The sequence below is a fragment of the Anoplopoma fimbria genome, chromosome 16, assembly GCF_027596085.1.
Source record: "Anoplopoma fimbria isolate UVic2021 breed Golden Eagle Sablefish chromosome 16, Afim_UVic_2022, whole genome shotgun sequence".
Lineage (NCBI taxonomy): Eukaryota > Metazoa > Chordata > Actinopteri > Perciformes > Anoplopomatidae > Anoplopoma > Anoplopoma fimbria.
Genome location: NC_072464.1, coordinates 11959367 through 11984301, shown reverse-complemented (window position 1 = coordinate 11984301; position 24935 = coordinate 11959367). Strand labels below are relative to the sequence as shown.

General features: G+C 39.5%; 2 protein-coding genes across 4 annotated transcripts in view; one reads left to right on the top strand and one right to left on the bottom strand.

The window, feature by feature from the left end:
* Nucleotides 1-10819, bottom strand: part of hs6st3b (heparan sulfate 6-O-sulfotransferase 3b) — a 59116-nt gene extending 48297 nt beyond the window's left edge. The window contains exon 1 of the mRNA XM_054615860.1: nucleotides 10275-10819. Coding sequence (XP_054471835.1) covers nucleotides 10275-10819 — 545 coding nt within the window. The remainder of the gene's footprint in view (nucleotides 1-10274) is intronic.
* Nucleotides 10820-12996: 2177 nt separating this feature from the next.
* Nucleotides 12997-24935, top strand: part of uggt2 (UDP-glucose glycoprotein glucosyltransferase 2) — a 35479-nt gene continuing 23540 nt past the window's right edge. For 2 of the 3 annotated variants that reach the window (XM_054614743.1, XM_054614741.1), the window contains exons 1-21: nucleotides 12997-13097; nucleotides 13296-13445; nucleotides 14800-14882; nucleotides 14986-15116; nucleotides 15973-16085; nucleotides 16290-16467; nucleotides 18085-18181; nucleotides 18264-18330; nucleotides 18457-18557; nucleotides 18854-18953; nucleotides 19380-19440; nucleotides 19743-19834; nucleotides 20010-20160; nucleotides 21195-21314; nucleotides 21675-21760; nucleotides 21887-22022; nucleotides 22280-22411; nucleotides 22514-22678; nucleotides 23150-23273; nucleotides 23368-23466; nucleotides 24299-24393. In XM_054614743.1, the coding sequence (XP_054470718.1) occupies nucleotides 13321-13445; nucleotides 14800-14882; nucleotides 14986-15116; nucleotides 15973-16085; nucleotides 16290-16467; nucleotides 18085-18181; nucleotides 18264-18330; nucleotides 18457-18557; nucleotides 18854-18953; nucleotides 19380-19440; nucleotides 19743-19834; nucleotides 20010-20160; nucleotides 21195-21314; nucleotides 21675-21760; nucleotides 21887-22022; nucleotides 22280-22411; nucleotides 22514-22678; nucleotides 23150-23273; nucleotides 23368-23466; nucleotides 24299-24393 (2256 nt within the window). In that variant the 5' untranslated portion in view covers nucleotides 12997-13097; nucleotides 13296-13320. The other variant, XM_054614742.1, reaches the window with a different exon arrangement.

The window sequence follows — 24935 nt, the reverse complement described above, 5'->3', positions numbered from 1 at the left end:
AAAAATAATGTATGTCTGATCAGTACTGGACTGCAGATTAATGTGATTAATGACCAATATCTGTAATCATTTTGCAAGATAAAGCAGGACCAAGCACATATTTATAAATGCCTGAATTACAGAGGCAATCTGGACTGCAATCTGTTCTGTGGGATTATTCAAATCTCTCTCACAGCAAGTCTGACTGAAGTTGCAGCACAGGGAAGGTGCAGAGGATGCAAGCAGTAAAGATTTGATGGATTACAATTTATTTTATATACATACCTGTCGCGGCTGATTTTGGTCTATCTTTACCTCAATTCACCCTCTCCCTGTTCTGAAGAGTTAAATTCTTACATACTGTATATCAAGAAATCGCCAACCGACACAGCCCAAAAACCATCCAACTATTGAGAGCTTTAACCAAAAGACGGTGGGGTTGCACACTCTTGCAAGAGGAGATTAGTATGTGTGAAGGTGACTCTACCTGTGCTTACACTTTAAGTGTGCCAGGTGCTCACTAAACTTCTGATTCTAGCTAGCCTCTCCACAGTATAACTTACCTGTCACCAGCTCGCCCCAGATAAGGACAGATGACCTTTCTCCATGTTGTTATAATAAATCAACTCCAGAGGCGGCTATTCCTGGCACGGCCCTCTCGTCATGCCTTACAGGTATCAATTGAGAAATAACACAGCCCAGCAACTCTTCTGGCATTTCCCAGAAGGTGAACAAAACACATGGACACAAAGGAGATCTCTTATGAATGATCAGGGAGGTTAAGAACGTCGGCCTTGTTTATATGAGTGTTGACCATTCATCTCTTGCAGTGATTCTTCCGAAAATACAAAGTAAGCTGTAATCATAAAATAAAGCACACATTTTATTGGGTCTTGCGTTTTAAAGAAATGCTGGCCCATAAAGCTAAACTGTTTAGAAGAACCAGTCAAATATTTTCTGCAACACAGCACAAAAAGCTGTAGAGACCAACAACCAGTGTCTTCAAAGCAATCAGCAATTCATGAACTTGCTGATCAGACAGCTCTTCATCAGGAAACACTAGAGGATTTATGGTAAAAAATACAAGTTTTGCAAAATTACTTTTTTTATAGAGTGTTTATAGTAATAATTAAGATGTTCTTATCTAAATTAGAGAGGAAAGAGAGCCAAAGTTAATTGCCCCTTTGATGATAGGAGCATTTGAGCAGGATTCTTGGGGACATTAAACACAGAATCTGTGCCCCAGCTGACTCGTTCTCATCACACTGATGAGTAGTTTTAACTAAATCAGAAGGAGGTGCTTTGCTTCTCTTCTCTTTTACTTCAGTATAGGGTGTTATCTCAGGCTGATCAAAAGCTGATGGGGAAGTAGGAGTTCAGCTCTGTGACAGCACGCCTGGGATCAGAGAGCTCATAAAGGCACACGGTCCAAAGTTAACACAAGGTATTCATCATATGTGATGGCATTGATCAAATTAAGAAAACACCATTTCTGACTGAAACCAAAACTGAAATATCCGGTGGCATTGCTTTCAGGGAGGAATAATAACAATAAAGCAACAAATGTGCTACGTTGCAGTGATTCTACATTTTTTACCACAGGAGGATCTAAGTCAAAATGAGGTTCTTTGCCAGCAATTTGACCAAATGCCACCCTTTAATCACACTATAAAAAGCTGAATCAGACAATTGGAGATTCATATTTGCCGGACCAGCAAGTTTTTGACAGCAGCATCAGAGGAGCTACAAGACTGCTCTGGCAAGCTGCATTGCTTTCATTACCTAGAGTGGCTTTTAGAGAGAGACGGTTATCTCCATCCATGCTACATCTCAAACAGTTCCAAGCCAAATGGACGATGACAAATATCCGTAACAACTTAAACGCATGCAAAGCTTTCATTTTCTCCAAATACTAATATTGGAGTGGCCTATAAGTGCTCAGTTATTAAATTAACATGTTTTGAAAAATAATGTGTGACGACAAACTTAGGCCTCCTGGTTTGGTGCATCATGTATCAAGCAGCAGATTTCCGCATAGAACTGGGACACTAATCCTCTTGCCAATAGAGGAGACATCACATGGCAAAAATAATATGCTTCATAAAAGTGATTTAAAACTTTTGCAAACTGGGTACACACTCACACAAAGTGCTACACTTCTTTACTTCGATATAAGCATTGTGTGATAAAATAAGAAATTATAGAGAAGACCCCAGAGATTGTAGTCAATGGCAAAGATTATTTTAAATTGCAAGTCCTCGTTTGTCACATAATCTCAATATAATGTCCTCCTTTTTTCTGAAGCTGTATTAAAGATTGAAGTGAAACGATTAATCATTACATCCTAAAAATCTAACCCATATTATACTTTGAACTTCCAGGGCTACATTTTTTTACTTAAGAAGAATGTGATAGGAAAAGTTTGGCTACTTACACATCCAGCAGATACAGCCACACATTTGCATTTATTTTGAGATGTATTTCTGACCAGCTGATAAATATATGACCAATATTCACCGTCTTTTAGCTCCGTTTTTGGTCTCAACCTCTGATGGATATATCTGGCTATTTAAGCTAATTCTCCACTGAGTATAAATCATCTTGTTGAGCAAAAATGTCCTGACCAACAATTTGACATGGTTGAATTTAGCTTCAGCTCTCTTTCTTGCAGAAATATCAGTATTGCATGATGAGGGCCAGCATCAGAAAATGTTATAATTTCAGTACTATAACAACATTTTTAAATTGGATGTTAGAAATTACAATTACTAAAATAAAATTTAGTGAGTTCAAAATGGCCAGTCAACTTTATTTTTTTGAGAAGAATATAGACTGCCTTGCTTTACTTGGCTCATGTTAACTAAGTCTTTCTGCAAGGAAAATGTTGGACCTTTCTATTGAAAAAAAAAAGAATAGACTGCATAGACTTTTGAATCCCATTTAATGACTTCCACGACCATTTTCATTTTCTTTGTCATGACGACGATGCTTGACATATGCTGTTGTACTCTCTGCACAGGGTAACACTTAATTATCAAACCAACTGGATTACTGCTCAGGCCTGCCAGCAATGACGACTTGAATTAATGACACGTGAAAAGCAATCTCCGCGCCCTGGAAGTCCAAGGCCTGCAGGGCACTCACACCTCCTAACATAATAAACAGCCTATCATTGTGATGAGTACTTTGCCTCCTATATCTAAATATACGACCATAACTGTAAATCTGCTCAACTCTCCTACTTCGAGTTCATCTGTGTCTGGAGGGCATCCATTACCCTGCTGCCTCACTCTGTCTCATTGAGGTTATGCGCTTTCTCTTTTTCACTAGTGCGATGCTTCAGAATACATTGGAAGAAAAGTCTACGTTCATGAAGTGCAGCAAGAGAGTTCATTAACTGTATGTATAACTGTGTTCAATTGAAGTTTCAAATGTGTGCTACAGTCTTTAGAGTCTCTGTTGAATAGACATTAGATATCATCACAAAAAAAATAACTACTAATACCTTTAACCAGCAATAACCAATCTTTTTGGATTACCTTTTGAGTTCATTTGGCGTTATAGTTAGCGAAAGTTATTAATTACACATCCAGCAGTAACGGAGCAACATTATTATTCATCGAAGTCGTGTTTGTGTCTACCTGATGAATAGATGTCTACATATTGACTCTCTTATGCTCTGTTTTTGTTCTCCACCTACTCCTGAGGGAATGTTCTCGGTCTCAAGCTGGAAAACGCTCCACTGTCATGCTATGTTTGGTGCTGAGCAGGTTGTGAACAGTGGGTACATTAGAGCATCTTTGCTGAAAAAAGCTGCCTGCTGCGGCCGAGAACGACACTATGAGAGCAGTGAGAGTACACCATAGACTGTATAAAAAATAGATGAAGTCTACGTGACATCACCCACAGAGTTTAAGTTTAAGTGACTTGACTCGGGCGGCTGTGGCGTAGTGGAGAGCAAGGTAGTTCTCCAATCAGAGGGTCGGTGGTTCGATAGCCGGCTTCGGCAGTCGATGTGTCCTTGGGCAAGACACTTAACCCCAAGTTGCTCCCGAAGGCTTGCCATCGGTGTGGACTGGATGATGAATGTTAGTTAGAGTCTGATGGTGGCACCTTGCATGGTGGCCTGTCATCAGTGTGTGAATGGGTGAATGATATGTAATATACTACTGATTGTAAGTCGCTTTGGATAAAAGCGTCTGCTAAATGACTGTAATGTAAAATGTAAAATGTAATTAGCCGAGGTGACACCTAACAGACAGTTAGTGGCTGTGACCATTTGATATAATTTAAACGGGTGAGTTATATCAAATTTACCCCCCGTACAGTTATCATGAATGGGGAAATTAGCTATTGAGACCAAACCTTGTAATAGTCTTTAAACATATTAATTTGTGCGGTAAAGTTGGGCATTTTAACGGGGGTTTATAAGGATCGTCTCGCTTTTGGAGCCAACCTCAAGTGGCCATTCAATGAACTGCAGTTTTTGGCACTTGCACTCTGGCTTCATTTTTTGCAGCCTCAGAGGTTACAGCTTGAAGTGAACAAAAACAAAAAAGCTAAACAATGAGCTGATCATCACTTTACAGCTTTGAAGGGTCAAAGGGAGATGCAGATTCAGATGATAAGTCGCTGTAGGTTTGTCACATTGATAGACAGAGTTTCAACAATAACTTTATTGGATGGTAACAAAAATATGGAAGACAATGTGTGCAGCGGGCCTTCAACATGTAACCATCTCTAGAGGTGCGGTGTTTAAACAAATTGTAGCTGAAAACGAACATTGAACATCATACAAAGGAGATGCACGTCTTGTCACTTGATAAATTGTTTTGTGGGCAATGTCTTGTAATGAAGTGTGTCACACTTTATATTTGATTACGTATGTAACCTCTCCCTTTGAGTGTTCTCAATCAAGAATTACCAAAAAGTGTAGCAGATAGAGTGAGACATGCACGGTTCAGTGATCCGAGCTGTAAGTGGTAACGACTACGCAGTAATTGCAGCCCTCTCTGCATCACTTATGAATAAAATATGATGTGGGGTGTTATTCTGCAAAGGACTGGGGCCCGTCATTGGTGTGCCATTTAAGTAATAACAGTCTATTACTGCTCCTGTAGGACTGCTGTAGAATCTAAGGGAATGTGAGCATGTTATTTGTGTATGAATGGCAGGAGTTTTAATAATAATTTTAAAGGGCCCATTAATGGTGATGCTGGTGACATACAGCCGACTGGAACAGAACCCCAAAAGTTCATAATGCCCATGGGACTTTTTCATCACCTTCCACAAGAATGACACCAATTAAGTATATGATCAGTGTAAAGGAGCCTTAATATCAAATGTACAGCTAGGCTATATCAGAACTGTTAAAACAAGCATCCAAAAGTCAAATTACAGTAGCTGCCAATGTATATACACTACTTTCAAGACAGCTTCTCCGTGAACATAAAAAACTTCGAGGACACAGTGATCTTAACTTCATTATCCAGAATCACAGCAGAAGACATCCATTGTCAATACACAGGCCCATCTCTCTCTCTCTCTCTCTCTCTCTCTCTCTTTGCCTCATCAAAGGAGAGTATCGAAGAGCGGCCATACTGTACTTGTGTTTTGGCTTTGGTCTCTTTGTACTTCTGAACTGAACATTCATTATACATAAGCAACAAGAAAAGCTGCTAATTAAGATTTTATAATTGATGAAAACTACAACATCAGCAAATGCATAAAATTACCATGAGGCCACACTTCAAAGGGGAACAACTTACATGAAATAAAACATCGGGGAAAAAAGCTGTTAATACTGTCTAACACTTTCAACACTTTAAGGAACATGTATATTCATTTTATTAGCCCTTATCCAAATCATAAATTCCTGTACATTCCAAGTGTTTGAGGCAAGAAACTTTTGGGGACACAAAAAAGCATCAACCGTTAACTCAGTGTTGGCTGCTCCACTTCACGGATTGAAGTCAATTTTGTTTCTATTTCCAAAACCAACTTACATTTCTAACAACACTGAGTTGCAAGATGTGTTTGCGAATAGATCTGAGGGCACAGAAACACGGATTATTTGCTCGTTTGCAACTAGAAAACTAGATTTCTGCACTCTTGCACAAACACGCATTCTGTAGGCTGAAATGGGAGGGGTCTATTTAGGTAGGTGTGCTTTTTTTTTTACCAGTTATTCACTTAAGATTAACCATGCTTCCCTGGTATTTATTATATGAGTATTTGATCACCTGGTTGGTGGGCTGCTGCGTACAATCGTAGCAAGAATAAATAGAGTTGCATTGAACGGAACTGAATGGAATGAAGGAATCCTGGGAGAATAAAAGATGTTGGTTCTATACCTGACAAACCAAAAAAAAAACAATAGTGAATAAAAATTCATGAGTGGATCGTTCTTGAACTCAAACAAATATACATAGAGATGTTCAACCAAAGTGAGACATTGCTTTGCTACATTTATAGAAATCAGTTCAACTCTGAATTCATAGGCATTAAATGTCACCAATATATATCACAGTGAACATTTTGTAAAGTAAACAAACTCTTATTTGAGCCAATAAATCTGGTCTTGTGCAGCCTTAGTAGAGACATACCGTAAGAGAAGCTGACATTTTCAACAGCATCAACAATGCAAGCAACGGATGACCCTGATTCATTCTATTAATTGAATACATAAACAAAACATCCAGTTCTTTATTTCAATGCATGTCAACCACCTACAAAATAAAGGTTTTGATTTGCTATTAACACTCATCCTACCAATTGGCGTCCCTGTAGACCCCAGAGCTATGCTTTTCGTTCAAATCTTTCAGATTTATGACTTTTTCAATCAGTTTGTTCCTAATGACTTTATATTATTGGTATCTGTTTTAATAAGTGCTTTTTAAATAATGCATTCAAATGCAAATGTTTGTGGTTGTGAGCGGCACCAACCAAAAGCACCCATTTCAGCCTATTGAGTTTTAATAGATACAATAGAACAGATCGAAAACATGTTTGCCATTGGTCATTATTTAAAGTATCCCACACTATCAGGGGCGTAGTGGAAACTGTCATTTTGAAGGAGACAGACACAGATATCATCATGCAGCTCTCCTAAAATAATTCAGATGACATTAAATACATAACTTATAATGAGATGAAATAAGTTTACATTTCACTATGATGGCTGTTTCTTCTTCTGGGAACCCAGTCAGTATCCCTGTATGTTAAATAAATGGGTAAAGTTAGGGTTAAACCCCATTTTCAAGGGAGCTGTGAAGAATGAAAGCTAAAGAATGTGTAATATATGAGAAACCCAGAATCAGCTGTAAATTGTTTTCTGGTCATTCTGGACATATTCAATCAACAAGATTATATAATCTGCAGGGGATCTTTAAAATAAATGTTGCTGGTATTTGCTCATAAGCAAACATTCTGTGAATAAACTTATTAAAGTAAAATAATAATACACATATTAATACACAGAGAGCATTCAGTCTAGCAATGCTGCTTTATTGAAGGTGTATAATGTATTATTTACTGGAGGGACTTCAGGCTTTATGTTTGATAATCAAATTTCCTTCTGCCAGACCTGTGACCATAACAATAAAGCCGTGTTGTTGTTATCGTTTTTTTTTATCTAAACGAAAGATATTCTGACTGCACCAGGATGGAAAATAATATTTAAGTGAGAAACTGAATTTGCTCATTTTTATTTTTAATGCAAAGCCACATCAAATATTTCTCGGATACTGACCTACAACCATTTACTACAAATGCAAAACAACTCTGGGGACACAATAAACTCAGTCCACGCTTCCTTCAAGTACATTTTGAAAATCAACTCCTTGTTCTGTGACTCACTGTCGTTATTGTATATAAATATAGCCGAGTCACTCCAGACAAAACAGTTCGGTAATGAACATGTAACAATCAGGAATAATTCTTGCAGCTCTCCCCAGCGGCCTCTACAATTCCCTGAGAGGAAAACAACCAGCTCAACAAGCCATCTTCATTCAGCAGACAAGGTAATGCCATGAAGCTCCCAACACAAAGCAACTTGAGAGGACAGCACTTCGAAGTATGTTTCTCCCAAAAAAGCCCCTGAATGGATTCAAGCTCGCCCGCTCCACTTCTCCCCTGACTGACGGCAGACTCCAGAGGAGCCCCGCCATAGGACACACACACTGATCCAGCCTGACAAGCCTGACCTTTCCTGGGCAGCACGGCCGGCTCACTGTGCAGAGTGCCCTGCTCGGATGAAAAGGCCATACGATGCCACGCAGGCGGTGCCGTCGCCGCTCACCTCGGCCAACCCTTACTGCCATCACGAGAACTGGCAAGGTGAATGCCGAAAGACAGCCACTCAATCTGAGAGGCTCTCAGCCGCAAAGCAAGGGTATGCCATCTGAATTTTGGCAGTGATGAACGATTGGTATTCCCCATCGCACCCTCAGGGCGGAGCTTAGATTTTCGTAACAAGTGGACTATTTATTAAAAAAGTACGCATTCTACCGTCCGAGGGTGCGGTTTTACTTTGACCTTTTACCATTTAAGATATTTCAATTAACGAATTGGTCACACACAAAATGATAATGAAGATGAAATTTGCACAATACTTGTTATAATTCCACTTAGCAAATGTGCTGAGTGCAGTGGCTCGGTAGTGAAGGGGTCTAACGTAGTGTGTCTGCCAACAGTCCTGGTCGAGGCAGAATTATCTCAGAATAGATGCTGTGGGAGCCCACTAAAGAACAAGGGATGGGAGAACTAGTAAGTGCAGAATAGATGCTGCGGCTGTGAAATGAAGAGCTGTCGCATCCAGTGAGCACTTTCCTAAGTAACGGAAACACTTGGCACAGCAGAAATAAATCATGTGCTCATGTACTTCAGTGTCAGTTTGTATTTCTTTTAAACAGGGAATGGAATTCTTGTATGCTTGTGTGACAAGACATTTGGTCAGTGCTTTTTTTCTAAAAAAAAAAGTATCTGTGAGGATGTATACCTGACTAACTAACATTTAACATGCTATTTTAATGAATAACCGAAGTCGTGATGGAATGTATAGAATCAATGAATCAAAAAACAATAACTGCATTGAAGAATACACACATCCATTCTGCCGTTTGACAACACACACATATCGCTCATGCAGTGAGTAGCTCATTACAATGTGGCCCCCTTTTGGGACTGTACTGCATCTATACTTGCATGAGTACAAGCAATTGCAAATGTGTTTTCTATTGCAATGACAACAGAAAATATTGGAAAATAAATCAAATCAAATTACCGGGTATGCTTTCTTTTCTTCTAAGATAACTTCTGTGCATCTACACCAAACATTGTGGGATCATTTGAACTAAGTCTTGAAATAACTTTTTGTGATACAACAGTAGTGCACCTGTTCTGTAGGCCAACAAGAACACCTCAACGGGGATTATCGGACAAGACACTAAGACCAAGAATGCAGGGTGAGAAGTGTGTTCTGGTGTAAGGGTTGGGTTTGAGTGTGATACACCCCAACTTTGGACAGCAGAGATGGATACCCTCACACAGGGATGAAAAAAATAGAATCACTAACCCTTTAACTTATCCTTATGTATTCAGAGTGCGTACGTTTTCATAAAACTCTCAGTCATTCTGAGCGACTGATATGATGACAAAGTACAAATATACAAATATAAAAGATGTATGTGTCTGAAGGTGATGCAAAGTAAAAAAAAAGACTCATAAATGTTGTTATAGCAGCTCATGCTTTTGTCCCCAGTCTAACACACTTGTGCGTACACACCCACCTCAAATGTGAGCCTTCTGCTGGGGAACAGGTGCCGATTATTTGACATTTTACAACCAGCGTGGGTATTTGTTCCTGACTTCCTGACTAAAATATCACTCCAGTGGGAACCCCATCCCAATCTATCCCATTGCTCGCTTACTGACAAATTAACAAAAGGACAAAATTAATTAAAACTTTTGAATTCATCATGGAGGCTCCAGTGCATGTGTCCTGCATGTCTGTTTGTACACATTGCTCTGGGACCCTGGTGGTTTGGGACCCACAGAGCTCATACCAGCAAACCTGCATTCACAAAATAAACACACACACACACACACACACACACACACACACACACACACACACACACACACACACACACACACACACACAAACACACACACACACACACACACACACACACACACACACACACACACACACACACACACACACACAAACTGACACATACACACACACACACACACACACACACACAGACACCCAAGGGAAATCAGACATATACCTCTTATTCCTCTGGGCCTCCTTCTTATCCATAATGACAGGTACACAGTTCGTTAGCTCGGTCCAGTCTGCATGCAGTCCGCAGCTCCAGCCGGTAGAGAACCGGGAGAAGAGCCAGGACTCCTCTTTGCCCGGCCGGTGACATGTGCATTTCTTCTGCCCTGGCTTGCAGTCGCACGGCTGCTCCAAGCGAATATTCCTCACCAAGTGTCTCCCGAAAGTGGTTCCTCCGGTCTTCTGGATGTGCAAAAACACGATCACGTCGTCCCCTTTGATGTTGAACTCCACGTGTCTGTCGAGGTCTCTCTCGGTGAAGTTGAATTTTGACGGCTGTTTGGGAGGGCTGTCCTCCTCCAGGTCTTGATCTCTGTAGAAATCATCGCTGTCCTGGTCCGGGGTGGAGAGGAGGCTCACCCCTCCTAATGTCTCCCCTGCCTTAAAGTAGCACGAATTGCTTCCAGCGGGACAGATGTACTGGTATCCTATCATAACAAACAGGACAGCTAGAATAGGAACCAAGATGAGCTTGCTGGATCTATCATCCATTCTATCAGGATAGTGTCTTCATTCCATTACTGTGAATAATAAGTAGCGCCCATGGGCTCTGCGCACGGATCAATATCCTAATGGTCCATGTCTCGGAAAAGACTAAAGATGCCTTGTATTTACGCGCCACATGTTGCGCTGGAATTCGTGTCCAAAGTCAAGAGTCATGGCATTCAGATGTGTCCCAACTTCTGGAGCCGGTGTGGAGCTGCATCCGTGCGGGCGACTCCCATAATGTCAAGTTCAAAATGAGATTAGAGTTTGTAGTTCCCCCCCCCCCCCCCTCTCTCTGTGTGTGTGTGTGTGTGTGTGTGTGTGTGTGTGTGTTGTGTCTCTCCTGCTGATCCCGGTCTAAAGCGCAGTACAGTGTCGGGCTGGCTCCTCCGGCAGCATCCTCTCCGGGCTGCGGCGGTCTGACTGACTGGCTGCGCCGTAATGCCTCTGAGAGGATGCTGCTGCATCCGAGCCCACAAATAAGCGTTATGCTCTCAGTCGTGGTTGGGCTACATCCCATCCCGAACATCCCATAATCTTGTTTCACACAGTGCAAAGCCAGAAAGCCCATACAGACAAGGGAATGTGACCACATGGAAATGTACCCACATGTACATTTATATCAAATTCGCTGGAACTTTTTTTGAAACGCGTCCATCCGAGTGTGACCTTTTGGTGATTTTTTTTTTAGAGAGATGGCTCTGTGCTGTACAGTTACCAGTGTAAGGTAATTATTTATTTTTTTCTCGTTTTTTTAATTGCCCAATTTAAAGTCTAATAACTGCTGAAAAGAGAGACTTCTGTTAGGAGAGCCAATTAAAAAGTGAAACATCTGCTTTCTCTGCAGCATTAATGGTTATAGTCACACATCCTGTTTGAACCATAAAATACTGGTGCAGTACTTTAATGGCATGCCAGGCATTTGCAGAGGAAGGTTGAGTTGTGCACAATTAACATATGCAAATTGTGAATTAAGTCTCTATCTATCTATCTATCTATCTATCTATCTATCTATCTATCTATCTATCTATCTATCTATCTATCTATCTATCTATCTATCTATCTATCAATCCATCATTATTTAAACTTTTTTTATTTCAAGATTTCATGTGTCCTTTTTCATTACAGCTCCTTAGACTTAATTAGGCTGTACCAATATTTATTTTAGTCGTTAAGATTTCATCAATTGGTCGATCATACCATTTCATTGGTGGCCAACATGCCCGACTTTTCCATTTATTTGAAATGGATAAGGCTTTTTAATGAACTGGCAAAGTGATACCAAAACACTTGAGTTTAAAAGGATCATTTCACTTATCATGGGAAGCACTACTCCCCCTGTGAAAACAGCTGTATGATGTCTTCTGCGGCTCTGGAAAGAGCTTTCCAAAACCACCCTGTGAAGTTATAGTATCTTGGTTTGGGCTTAGAAACTTCAGTCTTTAAAAAGCCTGCTTTAAACTGGGTGCATGGAGATCCAAAGGAGTGAGCATTTACCAGGCAGGGAGGGTCTAATGAAAGATGCTGTGGAGTTGGCCAGTTTTGTAAATAGTGGGATATCGCGTTTTTAAATTATACAGATTATAAATCAGGATATTTTAGCTTCTGGTGCATTCATTTAGACCTTTTCTCACAAATACGCCAACTCTATGGAAGTCTGATTCTAAACTGCTGCCCAGTCCCTTCCATATTGTCATTTACAAATCGTTTAATCTATCATAACATATGATATAATTAATATAATTTGTCAAGTTATACCACTCTGCAAGTAATTTGTGCTGTATCTTAAAATTAGCCCATCATAAACTTATGTAACATTTGAATCATTGGATACTAAATGATAAGAAGCATCCATACAGCTGTCTTTACACTGTAGTGCAGTGTGGCTGCAACATGCGCCTGTGTTTGGTGCGAAAGCGTTTGAGCGTCAGCGTCTGCCTCTTTAGCTGTCTACCGCGGTGCCTGAATGAAATCCAACTTTACCCCCAGTTTTTTAAATACTTTACACTCAATGTCACTAATTGTTTCCACGTCAAAAATGTCGCATATTTTGCCTGAACATGACAAGAGGCCACTTTTATTTTTTTACGTCACGGTTGTGTCAGACACGAATTACGGGCAGCGGGAGCCACCCCGATACGCGGCTCCCCCGGCAACAAGCTAGCTGTACTGGATGTTAGCTGCCCAAAATACCCACCTGAAGCCCTTTGCTTTGTATGGAAGTGGCCAGCATCACTGCCGGGGTGAAGGATATATCATTGGAAACACAGTGACCAGTGGTTATGTAACTACTTTAAATAGTTTATATGATTTTTCACATGCAACGTTAGCTCGCATCTTCTGCAACCGTGTGCTCTGTATCCCTGAGGTTAGACATCAAGATAACAACTTGGAGTAACTAACTAAGGCTACGTGGCACCTCTCATAAGGATCTGCACTGATGCCTTTGTTGTTTGCTCTCTCTCTCTCTCTGCCACTGTAGATTCGTGCTACCATCGCCGGAAGTGATGAGGATCGTTATTGTGCTGTCACTGCTGCTGCTGAACATACATCATGTCATATCAGCACCCAAAGGCGTCACTGCCAGTCTATCAGCAAAGTGGAGCATGACGCCTTTCCTTCTGGAGACCAGGTACTCATCCCTGGATATGCACACCTGCAGCACACTTTTGCATGTCGAGGTCATGAGTTCAATACCCCTCAATGCCCCCTACACCCCCTCACACTATTTTATTTACTTAGTTAGTTATATTTCAACTCTTTATTCAGCTTCCTGGACTGTAGGTCTAAAAGGCCTTTTCAAAGCGCTCTTCAAACTTTCAGGACTAAAATCCAGGATAAGGAATATTTTCTTTCTCTTTTTTTGTTTTAAAAGTAGTCTAAACTATATAAATTGTGTCTTAATCTCGAGGAGCCCTATATAATAGCAACATTGTGTACTTTTTTTTAAATGTTTAAATCAAAACTCCCATGGAAATGTCCACAATAAATACAGATAAGATAAAATAAAATAATCCTTTATTAGGGGAAGTTTACAGGATTACAGCAGCATAGGTTATAGTGCAAACAAGAGACATAGTAAAAGAAAAACAAGATAAAAAAAACCAAGTATTATAAATAAGCAATAAAAACAGTAAAGAATCCACAATAACTGAAATATTATATATACAGACAGAAACTATTATAACTATAATTGCACAGATAACATGGCTTCATTGACCTGGATGGACCTTGGGAAGAAATGCATACATTATTTGAATTTAATAGTGTTTCTTAATCGTTGCCTCATATTCCAGTGACTGGGAACTATTGCAGGCTTTTAAAAAAGCCTGCAATAAATTCCATCCTTAAATACAGTACCAGTCAAAAGTTTGGACACACCTTCTCATTCAACTACTTTGAAGAATCTAAAATATAAAACATATTCTGGTTTGTTGAGCATTTGTTTGTTTACCACATCATTCCACATGTGTTCCTTCATAGTTTGGATGTCTTCAATATTAATCTACAAAGTAGAAAAAAATAAAAATAAAAATAAAGAAAAACCATTGAATGAGAAGGTGTGTCCACACTTTTGACTGGTACTGTACATAGCAATTTGGTAAACGAGTGCCCTTCAGTTAATAACTTTAGTATTCATACACAATGGAGTTAAATTGCAGCCCAAAGTCATTTTGCTGTTAACATTGTTCATGAATTTACTGTGTATAAAGCTATCTTTTTATTGTGTTAGTAGAACAGTTATTCAACAACATATTATATTCTTCTGTGTGTGAAACTATTTGTGTATGGTTTTATTGTAAACTACTGCATGCCTGTAAGGTCTGTGTAGTGCTGTGTGATACTTCACAGCAACAATTATGTTGGGCAGAATTTTTACCAGAAAACATAAAATGATTATGCGCTCTGTAGCTTTAAGTTGTAATTAGGATCATACTGTGGTTACTGAATAATGCTGGCTAATATTTTCTTTTACTCATATGTAGTGAATTTATTGGAGAAGATGGGAATGAGAAATTCTGGCAGTTTGTTGATACCGTGAAAGAGCTCACTGTATACAAGCAAGGAGGTGCGTTTATATCATCCAAAATTGATTTAAAAAAATTGAGACCTTGACACGTGTGCTTCTCTTCTAAAAACCTCATTAATACTAATGTTGATGTGTCTCACAGAATCTGTGCGCTCGTATTACAACTTGATCCTAAAGAAGGCTGGCCAGTTTCTTACAGATCTTCAAGTTAATCTCCTCAAATTTGCTCTGGCCCTACGGTCATACTCACCAGCTGTTCGGGCATCCCAGCAGGTATGTTGTGATCATATGAGTCTGACTTTTTCAAAACCTTCTCAATAGCAGCGTGGGAATAATATGATATTCAAAAGAGTCAGGTTAATTGCTTTTTAGAGGCTGTTACATCTTGACATAGGTTTCTCTGCAGGCCTTACTTACAGTTTCAATTTCTTTGGCACAATCTTTAAATGTCATTATTCTCAAACTACTGTGTTAAATTCTTCATTTCAATGATTCACACTATTTGTATATTCCTGGTGTTCTCACCTAATTCAAATGTGGATAAGGTAATTATCAGTAATTAATCCAGGGACAAACAAGAGTTTGATTTTAAGATGCATTTATCAACATTGTGCATTATTTATTTATATATTTATTTACTTATTTGCAAATTTCTATGTTCTGTCTTACCTTATACTTTTCCAGTGAAATATCTTCTATCTGTATTTGCCAGATGAATTGGGACAGAATTTGGTTCAGATGTTCATGGTCCCCACAGGATGAATTTCAGTTCATTTAATCTTCCCCTGACTTTTCATTAACACCATCATCCGTTTGAAATTCCAAAATGTCCGATACCTTTGTTATTGACTAAGTATACCTTGGTATGGAGCGTTGCACTGGTTGATGAAGTTGAATGAATGGTGGCCTTTTGCAGCTGAGATGATGTGTTGTGCTGCACAGTGTACATTTTTGTGATTATTAATATAGAATATTGAGAATAAATCAATCACATAACTGATTTATCTTTGATTAACTTTGGCCCATTCAAAGAGTTCAAGAGTGAGTCACCAGATCCCGGCATTGCTGGCGTCATGTTGTGGCCGTTGTTTTAAAGAACATTCCTTCACTCCTCCATGCTCTTTAACAGATAGCCAGTGATGAGCCTCCACCTGAGGCTTGTCCTGCCTTTGTCTCCATCCATGGTCAACATAGCTGCAGTACCAAAGACATCAAGAAGCTCCTGAAGACAGCTGCAGGCAGGTAACACAGAATGGTGCTTTCTTCCCCTCTGTGGATAAACTCAATCCTTAATGCAGAACAATATGAAAAGTTTACAGAGATATTTTGTTATAAAATAGCTGCCTTTACTGACTCCAAATTCCCTGTAATGAACACAGAAAGGCTTTTTGGTACATATAATTTTATTACTAGTATGTCTTTTACAACATTTTCAAATGTTTGCAGGCCAAAACCATTTTTATACAAGAACGACCACACATATCCAGGGGTCAATAAAACAGATGTGCCAGTCGTGATCCTCTATGCTGAGATTGGAACCAAGAAGTTCACCTCGTTTCATAAGGTGCTTTCAGAGAAAGCTGGAGAGGGCACACTTACATATGTGCTGCGGCACTTTGTAGCGGTGAGTAGAAATGCTTTTGCAGCTATTTTAAACTAATGCTTCACTGATCAAATGTTTTTAATAAATAATGTGGTTTCCGGTTAATCTCAGTGTAAAAATCATCTAGTTTCTAATTTGGGGTTGTATCTTTCTAGGGATGCACATTGGAAATTAGCAGTTGCTAAAATGCTGTGTGAATAGTATTTAGCAATTCTCTAAGTATTTGTCTCTACTTTTGGTTTTTACACTGAAGAACTCTGTTAGGTTTAAAAGATAAGGCTTGTGATATTCTATCATTTTCATACAAGTATATAAGTCAAACAGGAGTATACAAAAATAAGCTTTACCATGTGATTATTTCATATGGACTTTTTTGCATATTTATTGAATTTGGTAATTTCGCCCATATCGCTCAGCCCCAATTGCAGTGATACAACAGTGACATGTTATTCCTTTTAGTAGATTCCTCGAAATTCTAACTTAAAACTCAAAAACCTACCAAGATACAAATGCCTTTGATGGAGTAAAAGGTGCTTTTCTTTAAGATGTCTGTTAAGGAAAAGCAGAGCGTGGGTGTGAAAGTCTTCTGATTGTGCCTGTGAAAGCACGAGGCAGTGCTTTGAATCTCTCTGACATAAGTGTCAAGGTTGAATGTAAGTGAATCTGCTGCTGCATGTGGGGGCCCACGTGCTTCTTGTTCCATCTGGTAAAACATGTTATAGATTGTAACTTTCACTGACCGTGTAGTATCATAAACAGGGGATATACACATCACACACCGGGCCATCATAGGCATACAACACATGGCCTAAAGAATGTGGACACCTGAATTTTTACAGGCATATGTAAAGCGTTGGCCAATAATGTCTGATTTGCAAATGGTGCTCCAATTCAACCGAAAGTTGTTTGATGGGGGTTCAGGTCATTCAGGTTTTAACATTTTTCTAAATTGTAAGGAGCATAGCCAAAACAACGAAAAGCAAACCCAGACCATGGTGTTCTTTTCACTGCACCGGCCAACTTTTGACATCGCATATGGTGTGATGTTAGGCATGTGTGTTGCTGTTCAGCAATGGAGACCCATATAAAAAAAGTTCCCAAGTTCCCAAAGAACTGATCATGTATTGACTTTGCCTCCTGAGGCGATTATGGAACTTGGTAGTGACTGCTGCGACTTGCAAGTAAAGATATATTTTCGTGACTCAGCATTCGGCCTACTGCTGTGAAGCTAAGCTGTTGTTGCTCCTAGGCATTTCCATTTCACAATTACAGAACTCATAGTATACTGTGCCAATATCTAGCAGACCAGAAATCTTATTAACTTATTGGAAAGATGGCATCCCATCCCAGTAAAAGTCTCTAGAATGTGTGACCCACTCTACTCTCTAGGTTTGTGAATGGAGAGCAACATTTCTGTATGCTTGGTTTTATCTGATAGCTAAATCCACTAATTGGAATGGGTGTCTACATAATTTTGGGTCTAAATTGTACAACGATACAGGCATAAAGCATTCCCCATGGAATAGATCTGCAGTTTTGATGATAATTATCCGAGTGCTTGTGAAAGAAATGTTCATGTAAACAAAACTCTAAACTGTTTTTCGTTTAAGCCATTACTCTGCCTCCCACTGCTTGCAGGATCCAAAGCCTCAAAAGATGCTTTTATCTGGGTATGGTGTTGAGCTGGCTATCAAAAGCACAGAATATAAAGCTGTGGATGACACCAAAGTAAAAGGTCAGTTTGTGATTTATCAAACATTTTGTGCTGGACCTCGCTGTGTCCGAGGTAATAAAACACAAAATCTTGTGCTTTGTAGATTCAGGTGCAAATGCTGAGGAAGACAATAATGATGAAGTCCAAGGGTTTGTTTTTGGAACGTTAAAGTAAGTGGCTTAAATGTAACATGTTATGGCTGCTGGTCATCCTTTGCTTTGTGTGACTTTATAAAGAGATGAAAAGAATTGTCTTGATTGTTTTTGTTGTCTTGTTTTTCAATTTCCTGTTTTAAGGAAATCTCACCCTGAACTCGAGGAGCAACTGGTCGAGCTTCGCAAACATCTCCTGGAGAGTACAAATGACATGGTTCCTCTCAAAGTTTGGGAAATGCAAGGTATCGGTTTTCTATTTCAGTTGTTTAATGATCATGAGGGGAAAAAAATCAATCCATAAATGTTTAATTACTGCAGTGAGCAATTTCGTGCTCTAGCTGTCGAGTTGGTGCATATTGAACCATTTGTGACTGGAGATGCTTTCATTTTGAATTGTTGTCTATAACTAACAGTTACTAAGTTTATCAGCATATTGTATGTTATATCATTTAATTGCTTTGCATTAATTAGATTTGTCTAAACATCATGTGCATTCCTAGATATAGATGCTGATGATCTCGTTATTTGATCTCCACAGATCTTAGTGTCCAGGCAGCTGCCAGTATCATGTCCGTGCCAAAGTTCGATGCTTTGAAGCTCATGCAGGACCTCAGTCAGAACTTTCCGAGCAAAGCCAGGTCAGAAAATTCCTCTCATTTTCTCTTTCTGGCTGACTGGCTCACACATTTGGTACCATTCCAAAATCCATATTTTAAGGAGCCCTTCTCTGTGTAACAATGTGTGAATCCAAGCACAACAAATGCTGTTATTAAAGTGCCCATGAAATATGTGTTTTATAAACCCATTTGTTTGAGCATTATCCATTAAATACAACTTTGATACAGAGATCCAATCAGCTTTTTGATGTCTTCTTATTTTGGCTCAGACAGCTTGTAATAACACCAAAAAATGCTGAGTAAGAGTCAAGTATTTATGGGGAGTTGACTGAAAACGTACCATCTTGAGGGCCCACATGTTTTTGGAGATTAAAACTGGGATTTTATTGCCGGCTTGGGATGTGGTAAAAGCTGATGGTGACTGTACATGTTTTACTGTTCCCACAGATCACTGACAAGAGTGGCCGTAAAGCCGGAAATGAGAAAAGAAATTGAGGAGAACCAAAAGGTGCGATATAATAAGCAGCCTTTCCACATGATAGCGCAGTAGTTTTTTTCAATAACATCCTAAGACGTTGCAGTTTTATTTTAGACAATCGGTTTCTAATCTGTACCTGAAATAAATTCCATAACAACATAAATTGCTACGTTTTATTTTCGCCTTGTCTCGGCACACACTTTATTAATTTAACTTGCTGCTGTAGTCACGGTGTGCACATATTTTCTTGTCAAAAGAATCAACATTAAAGGTAGAATCACTCGTTTAAGGGTTTTGGCACTCGACTAAAAACTTTGTGCCTGTTCTTTCAGCGTCTCAGTGAGTCCATCGGTGTACATCCGGGAGACGGAGAGCTCTTTATCAACGGACTGCACATTGATCTGGACATTCACAACCCTTTCAGGTAGGAACCCAGCAGGAGGGCGCAGTGGTCTGCCTGTGCTCTCCCCTGGATGCCTCAGACCTATGCTTTGGCTCAGTAATCCTGTTGCAACAAGATCAGAGTTTAGTGCTCCGCAAAGCAACCGCCACACAGCTAATATGTATGAAAACCTAACCTTTTGATTCTTTATTTACAGCATTTTAGACATCCTCAGAGGAGAGGCCAGGGTCTTAGAGGGGCTTCATAACTTGGGCATAAAAGGAGAACATCAAGGCAAGCTGCTGCGGTTACCTGTGAACGCTGTGGATGACAGCTACGCCTTAGATATCAGACATCCAGCTATAATGGTGAGTCCTTTGCAAAAGTATTATTCTTCTGGCCCAGAGCAACACTGCAGGTGTTTTCTTTCTTTGTATACCAGGGTGTGAACTAAGTGAAGTAAAATCAGGCTATTGCAGCAGTCTCGAGGTATTAATTGGGACTCAGCCAAGGAAAGCTCTTAATTTTGGCCCCCCTGGCCATTGTAATATTCTCGGTACTAAAGAAATGCCAAAGACATGAAGAATTTAAGCCTTTTCCACATTCAACCAAGTGGTCTGTCATTTCAGCTTGCATCTCCTCTTCTAGTTACTGAGAACATGTGGGGAGGATTGTACAGTAAGTTACTGAATGCAAGAAAGACCACTGTTAGTGCCAGATTGGCCTGCAATGATGGATCATTTTGCAACTATGGTTATGGAAATTTCCAAAAACGTACTGATGGTGGGTGGTAGAGCTTTATAACAAGTGTCCATGTTTAATGTTCACACCAGATCCAGCATATTTCTGTCCACAGAACTGTTTACCTATATGCCTCAAAACAGCTTTATTTACATGCATGTGATTACCTGTTTATTAAGCAGGTAGGTTAAGTTAAAAACTTTTAACACCTTGCGATTGAATATTGTACAGTTATAAAGCAGGAAAGAGATTATTCTTTCAAAAGTTAACTAATGTAAAACTGTTCAACGTCTTGTTGCTCTTGACAAATAACAGGATACTCTTAAAACTACTCAAATTACTATAAATGACAGGGTGTAGTTAGTGTTTGAAATGTAATGATTCTAGCATTGGAGTTTGTTCGCTGGCTGAGGTTACAGATGCAGAGCTCAAAACGGTAAGGTATTTTTATATTTGATATCAGTATTACCTTGCATGGCAGCCTAATTCTTGCCATGTCACGAGATCTAGAAGATATAGAAATCACCATTCTACTAGTAAGAGATGTCCTTGAGTGAGGTACTTAATCTCTACATTCTCCAGAGTTGCTATTCTGTTGCTTGTACTTAATTCATGAATATCATTTTTCACACAAGCCCTCTTTTTGTCACGCTATTTCCAGTGGATAAATGACATAGAGAATGACCCAGTGTACCAAAGCTGGCCAACGGGTGTACAGGAGCTCCTCAGGGCCACTTTTCCTGGAGTCATTCGGCAGATCCGACGCAATCTCTTCAACCTGGTGAGTGTCCTGAAGGTCAGAATTGCCTCAGGGTAGTGATGATAACGGAAATGGAATTGAGAAAGGTCTCCTTTGTAGTGGAACTGTGAAACTCTTTGGGTGCTTCTGACTCTACTCCGCTAGTCTAGATTCAATATTTTTTTTTGTCAAATTGTGGGTTGTTTGCAATCATTTCAGGTACAGAAGAGAATACGGAGTACATTTTAATACTTAACATTTCCTCTGATAATCAGAACTGTCTGGGACTGTGTGTATTGTTGTATCTGCTAAATGTCGATCCATCCATGATCCATGTCAGATAATAAGTATTTGTAATTGTATTATGATTCAGATTTGATGATGATGCTTTTTTGTTGTTAGGTGCTGTTCCTAGATCCAGTTCGGGAAGAAAGTGTTGAGCTGGTGAAATTAGCAGAGCTTTTCTACAAGCACAAGATCCCCCTGAGGTTGGTGCTGTTATCTCTGAAGTAACCTCCGCATCTGTTTATATGGTCCACTCTTGGCATTAAGAATCTTAACAAGATAGTGATTGCTGCAAATTGAATACTTGTCTCCCCCCCCTCTTTCTGTAGAATTGGCTTTGTGTTTGTTGTCAACTCCAACGATGAGATTGATGGCTTCTCAGATGCAGGGGTTGGATTTTTCAGACTGCTGAATTACATTGCAGACGAGTATGATTTATCCCAGGCTCTGATGTCTATGGTGTCAGTAAGTATATTACATTCATAAATCTCTGTTGTTTTAGAAAAGCACTTCTTTAAGAATAACTAAAGCACCCTTCTCTCCAGCTCATATCTATTCGTGCCTCAGAAGTCAGTCCTTTTATTGTGCCTCGTGTTCTCATGGTTTGAGACATTATTGAACAAGATGAGTCAGTGGGATTCAAATAGAGTTGGGAATTATTGACTGTCGCAGAGATCTGAAGACAGGGATCAAATCTAATCTGACTTGCCACTCTCTTGCAGTTGTACAACACAGTAGATGGAGGGGAGCCGCTGTCTGTTGAGACAATCTCTGCTTACCTTAAGAGAAAATTCCCTAAAGCCAATGCTGAACGGATTCTCGGCGTAGAATCTGAGTATGACGACAAAAGAAAAGTAAGAAAATGAAATAGCTGGCTCTTGTTAAAATACAATAATTACTTGAAGAGATAATTATTAGAGTGTACAAGGACTCAGTCCATGTTTTTTGTGCTCCAGGACGGTGCCCTCTTCTACAAAAAGAGTGGCCTGGGTGCCTTACCACTGGCTTTATTTAATGGAGTCCCTCTGAGCCCTGATGAGATGGACCCAGAAGAGCTGGAAACCATCATTCTGCAGCGCATAATGGACACCACCACCGCCTTCCAGAGAGCTGTCTTTATGGTACGACATGTCTGTATGAAAAGACACTCCATTACAGGAGAAGAACCTTTAGATTAATATATATACATATACACATATATGCATGAATTGAAGTTAAGAAACCCTAGATAATTGTACCAACTGCAGTTCATCCATGCTTATAGTATTTGGTTTATTGCAAAAGCAGAGTATATGTCTAAAACTGAGCTAATACTGTGTGTTTAATATAATATTTAGGGTCATTAAAATCATAATAACTACTAGCCAGCGTGACTTTTTCTAGATTTGCTTGATAGCACAACATTATATTTTGCAGTCTTACGGTTAATTGTGTATAATTATTCGTCCGTGGCCCTACACATTCTTGCATTTGCAGACTTTTACACTTCACTGTTAGCTGTTAAGAATTTGGGCATACACTAAATCCAGTTTTTCCTTATGGATTGATGTTCTCAGTGACTCACTCTCATCTGTTTTATCCCATGCCTACAGGGTCAGTTGACTGAGGGTTCAAATGTGGTGGACTATCTCATGGAGCAGGCAAACGTGGTTCCCAGGATGAACCCTCTTATTCTAAGCACTGACCGGATGTACCTTGACTACACTTCCAAACCAGGTGACCTGTGCTGCTCATCTTAAACCAAAAATGTTTTGGTTCATTGTCTATATTCCTCACATTTTCTAAACATTTTTTATTTCTTGTTTTGCAGTTATAGATGATTGGGAGGACACAACTATGTTTTCATACTATGACTCCAGAGACAAAACAGCTGTGATGGCTAAGAAAATGAAGTACTTTACAAATAGTGGTAAGAAATCACAACACAACTGAATTTCATTTTTTCAGTAACACAATTACTTGCAACAATCTAACTTATTCAAGCATTCTGCATTTTGCCATGTAAACTGGAACATCCAATCTGCATTTACTTGTTGAAAATCTGTAAAATGAGCAGTATCTGAACAAAATCAATCCTACACTGCTTTACTGATCTTTAAAAGTGTGAAATTGACCTTTGTTAAAGCAGACAGGCTGCGCCTCCAGCAAGATAATTGCTGTATCTGCTGACTGGCTTTCGGCCAGCAGTCTAAATGGTCGTCAGAGCTGCATTTGGCTGCACGGGCCTGGAGTGTAGCCGTCTCACTGAGTCTGAGGAGGCTGATTGCCATCCTCCCTCTCTGTGGACTGACTGACTGACTAACTGACTGACTGACTGACTGACTGACTGACTGACTGGGGGGGGGTATATAACGATGACAGGTGGCCCAATTCTCGACTAATATACTGATTCTTGTGCCAGATGTCTAAGTCTTTCTCACTTCTTACACACAAACTAAACATTCGCTGTAACAGCTATACCCAATTTTCCTTCTCACTCTCATGTGATTATCAGTGCGAAAGCATTAGCTAACCCTTTAAAGGATTAGCAGCTCTTACTAAGTGCCACGTTAATAATTAAGGTTGACATTGAGATAGAAAACTGCTCAAAAATACAATTTCCCTCCAATGGTAGTTTAAATGTTATTGAACAAATGTGACGAAACTGCAGCAGGCGACAGGGCCGACTGGCCATAATGTATTTTAACACTCAAAGTGAATTGAGTTTAGAGTACTACAGAGTCATTGCTCTTTTACCTTAGATGAGGATGGGATGACTGCTGTGACCATCTGGATAGCCGGAGATTTTGAGAAGCTCTCAGGAAGAAAACTGTTACTCAGTGCTCTGAAACGTGTGGTGAGTATCATCTACTCTCTGTCCTACTTTTTTAGGGGGAATGAATGTTGACTCAATCAATAAAAATGTTCATGTTGCCCTGTCTTTGACACACATCTTGCAGCTGGTGTTCCAGCAGCTACAAAACTATAAATCTATTTATCACTTCAGGGAAGAAGAGATGAAGTACATTAAGTGTACTGTTTTTTATGATTTGGGCAGGCCTTTATGACCTAAAAATAAGCCAATTTAATCTGAAAAGGAATTCTCTTCAGGTATGAGCGACAACACAGCCTCTAAAATGAAATATTCACTGTTAAGACATTACGGATGAATTAAGTGTGATACAGCAGACAATGCCTTTTTTTATGTCCTAAATAAAAAAAGATTCCTTGATGGTAGAATAAGCAGAAAAGGAAAAACTTATACTGTTTCTTTTAAGCAATCAACACTCTGCTCTCTCGGTGCTCTCTGTGATTGACGTCTACGGTCTGTGGAAATATGGGACTGTGTGATATTAGTGTGAATTCTATCATTGCTGTGTTTGTGTGTGTGTGTGGAAG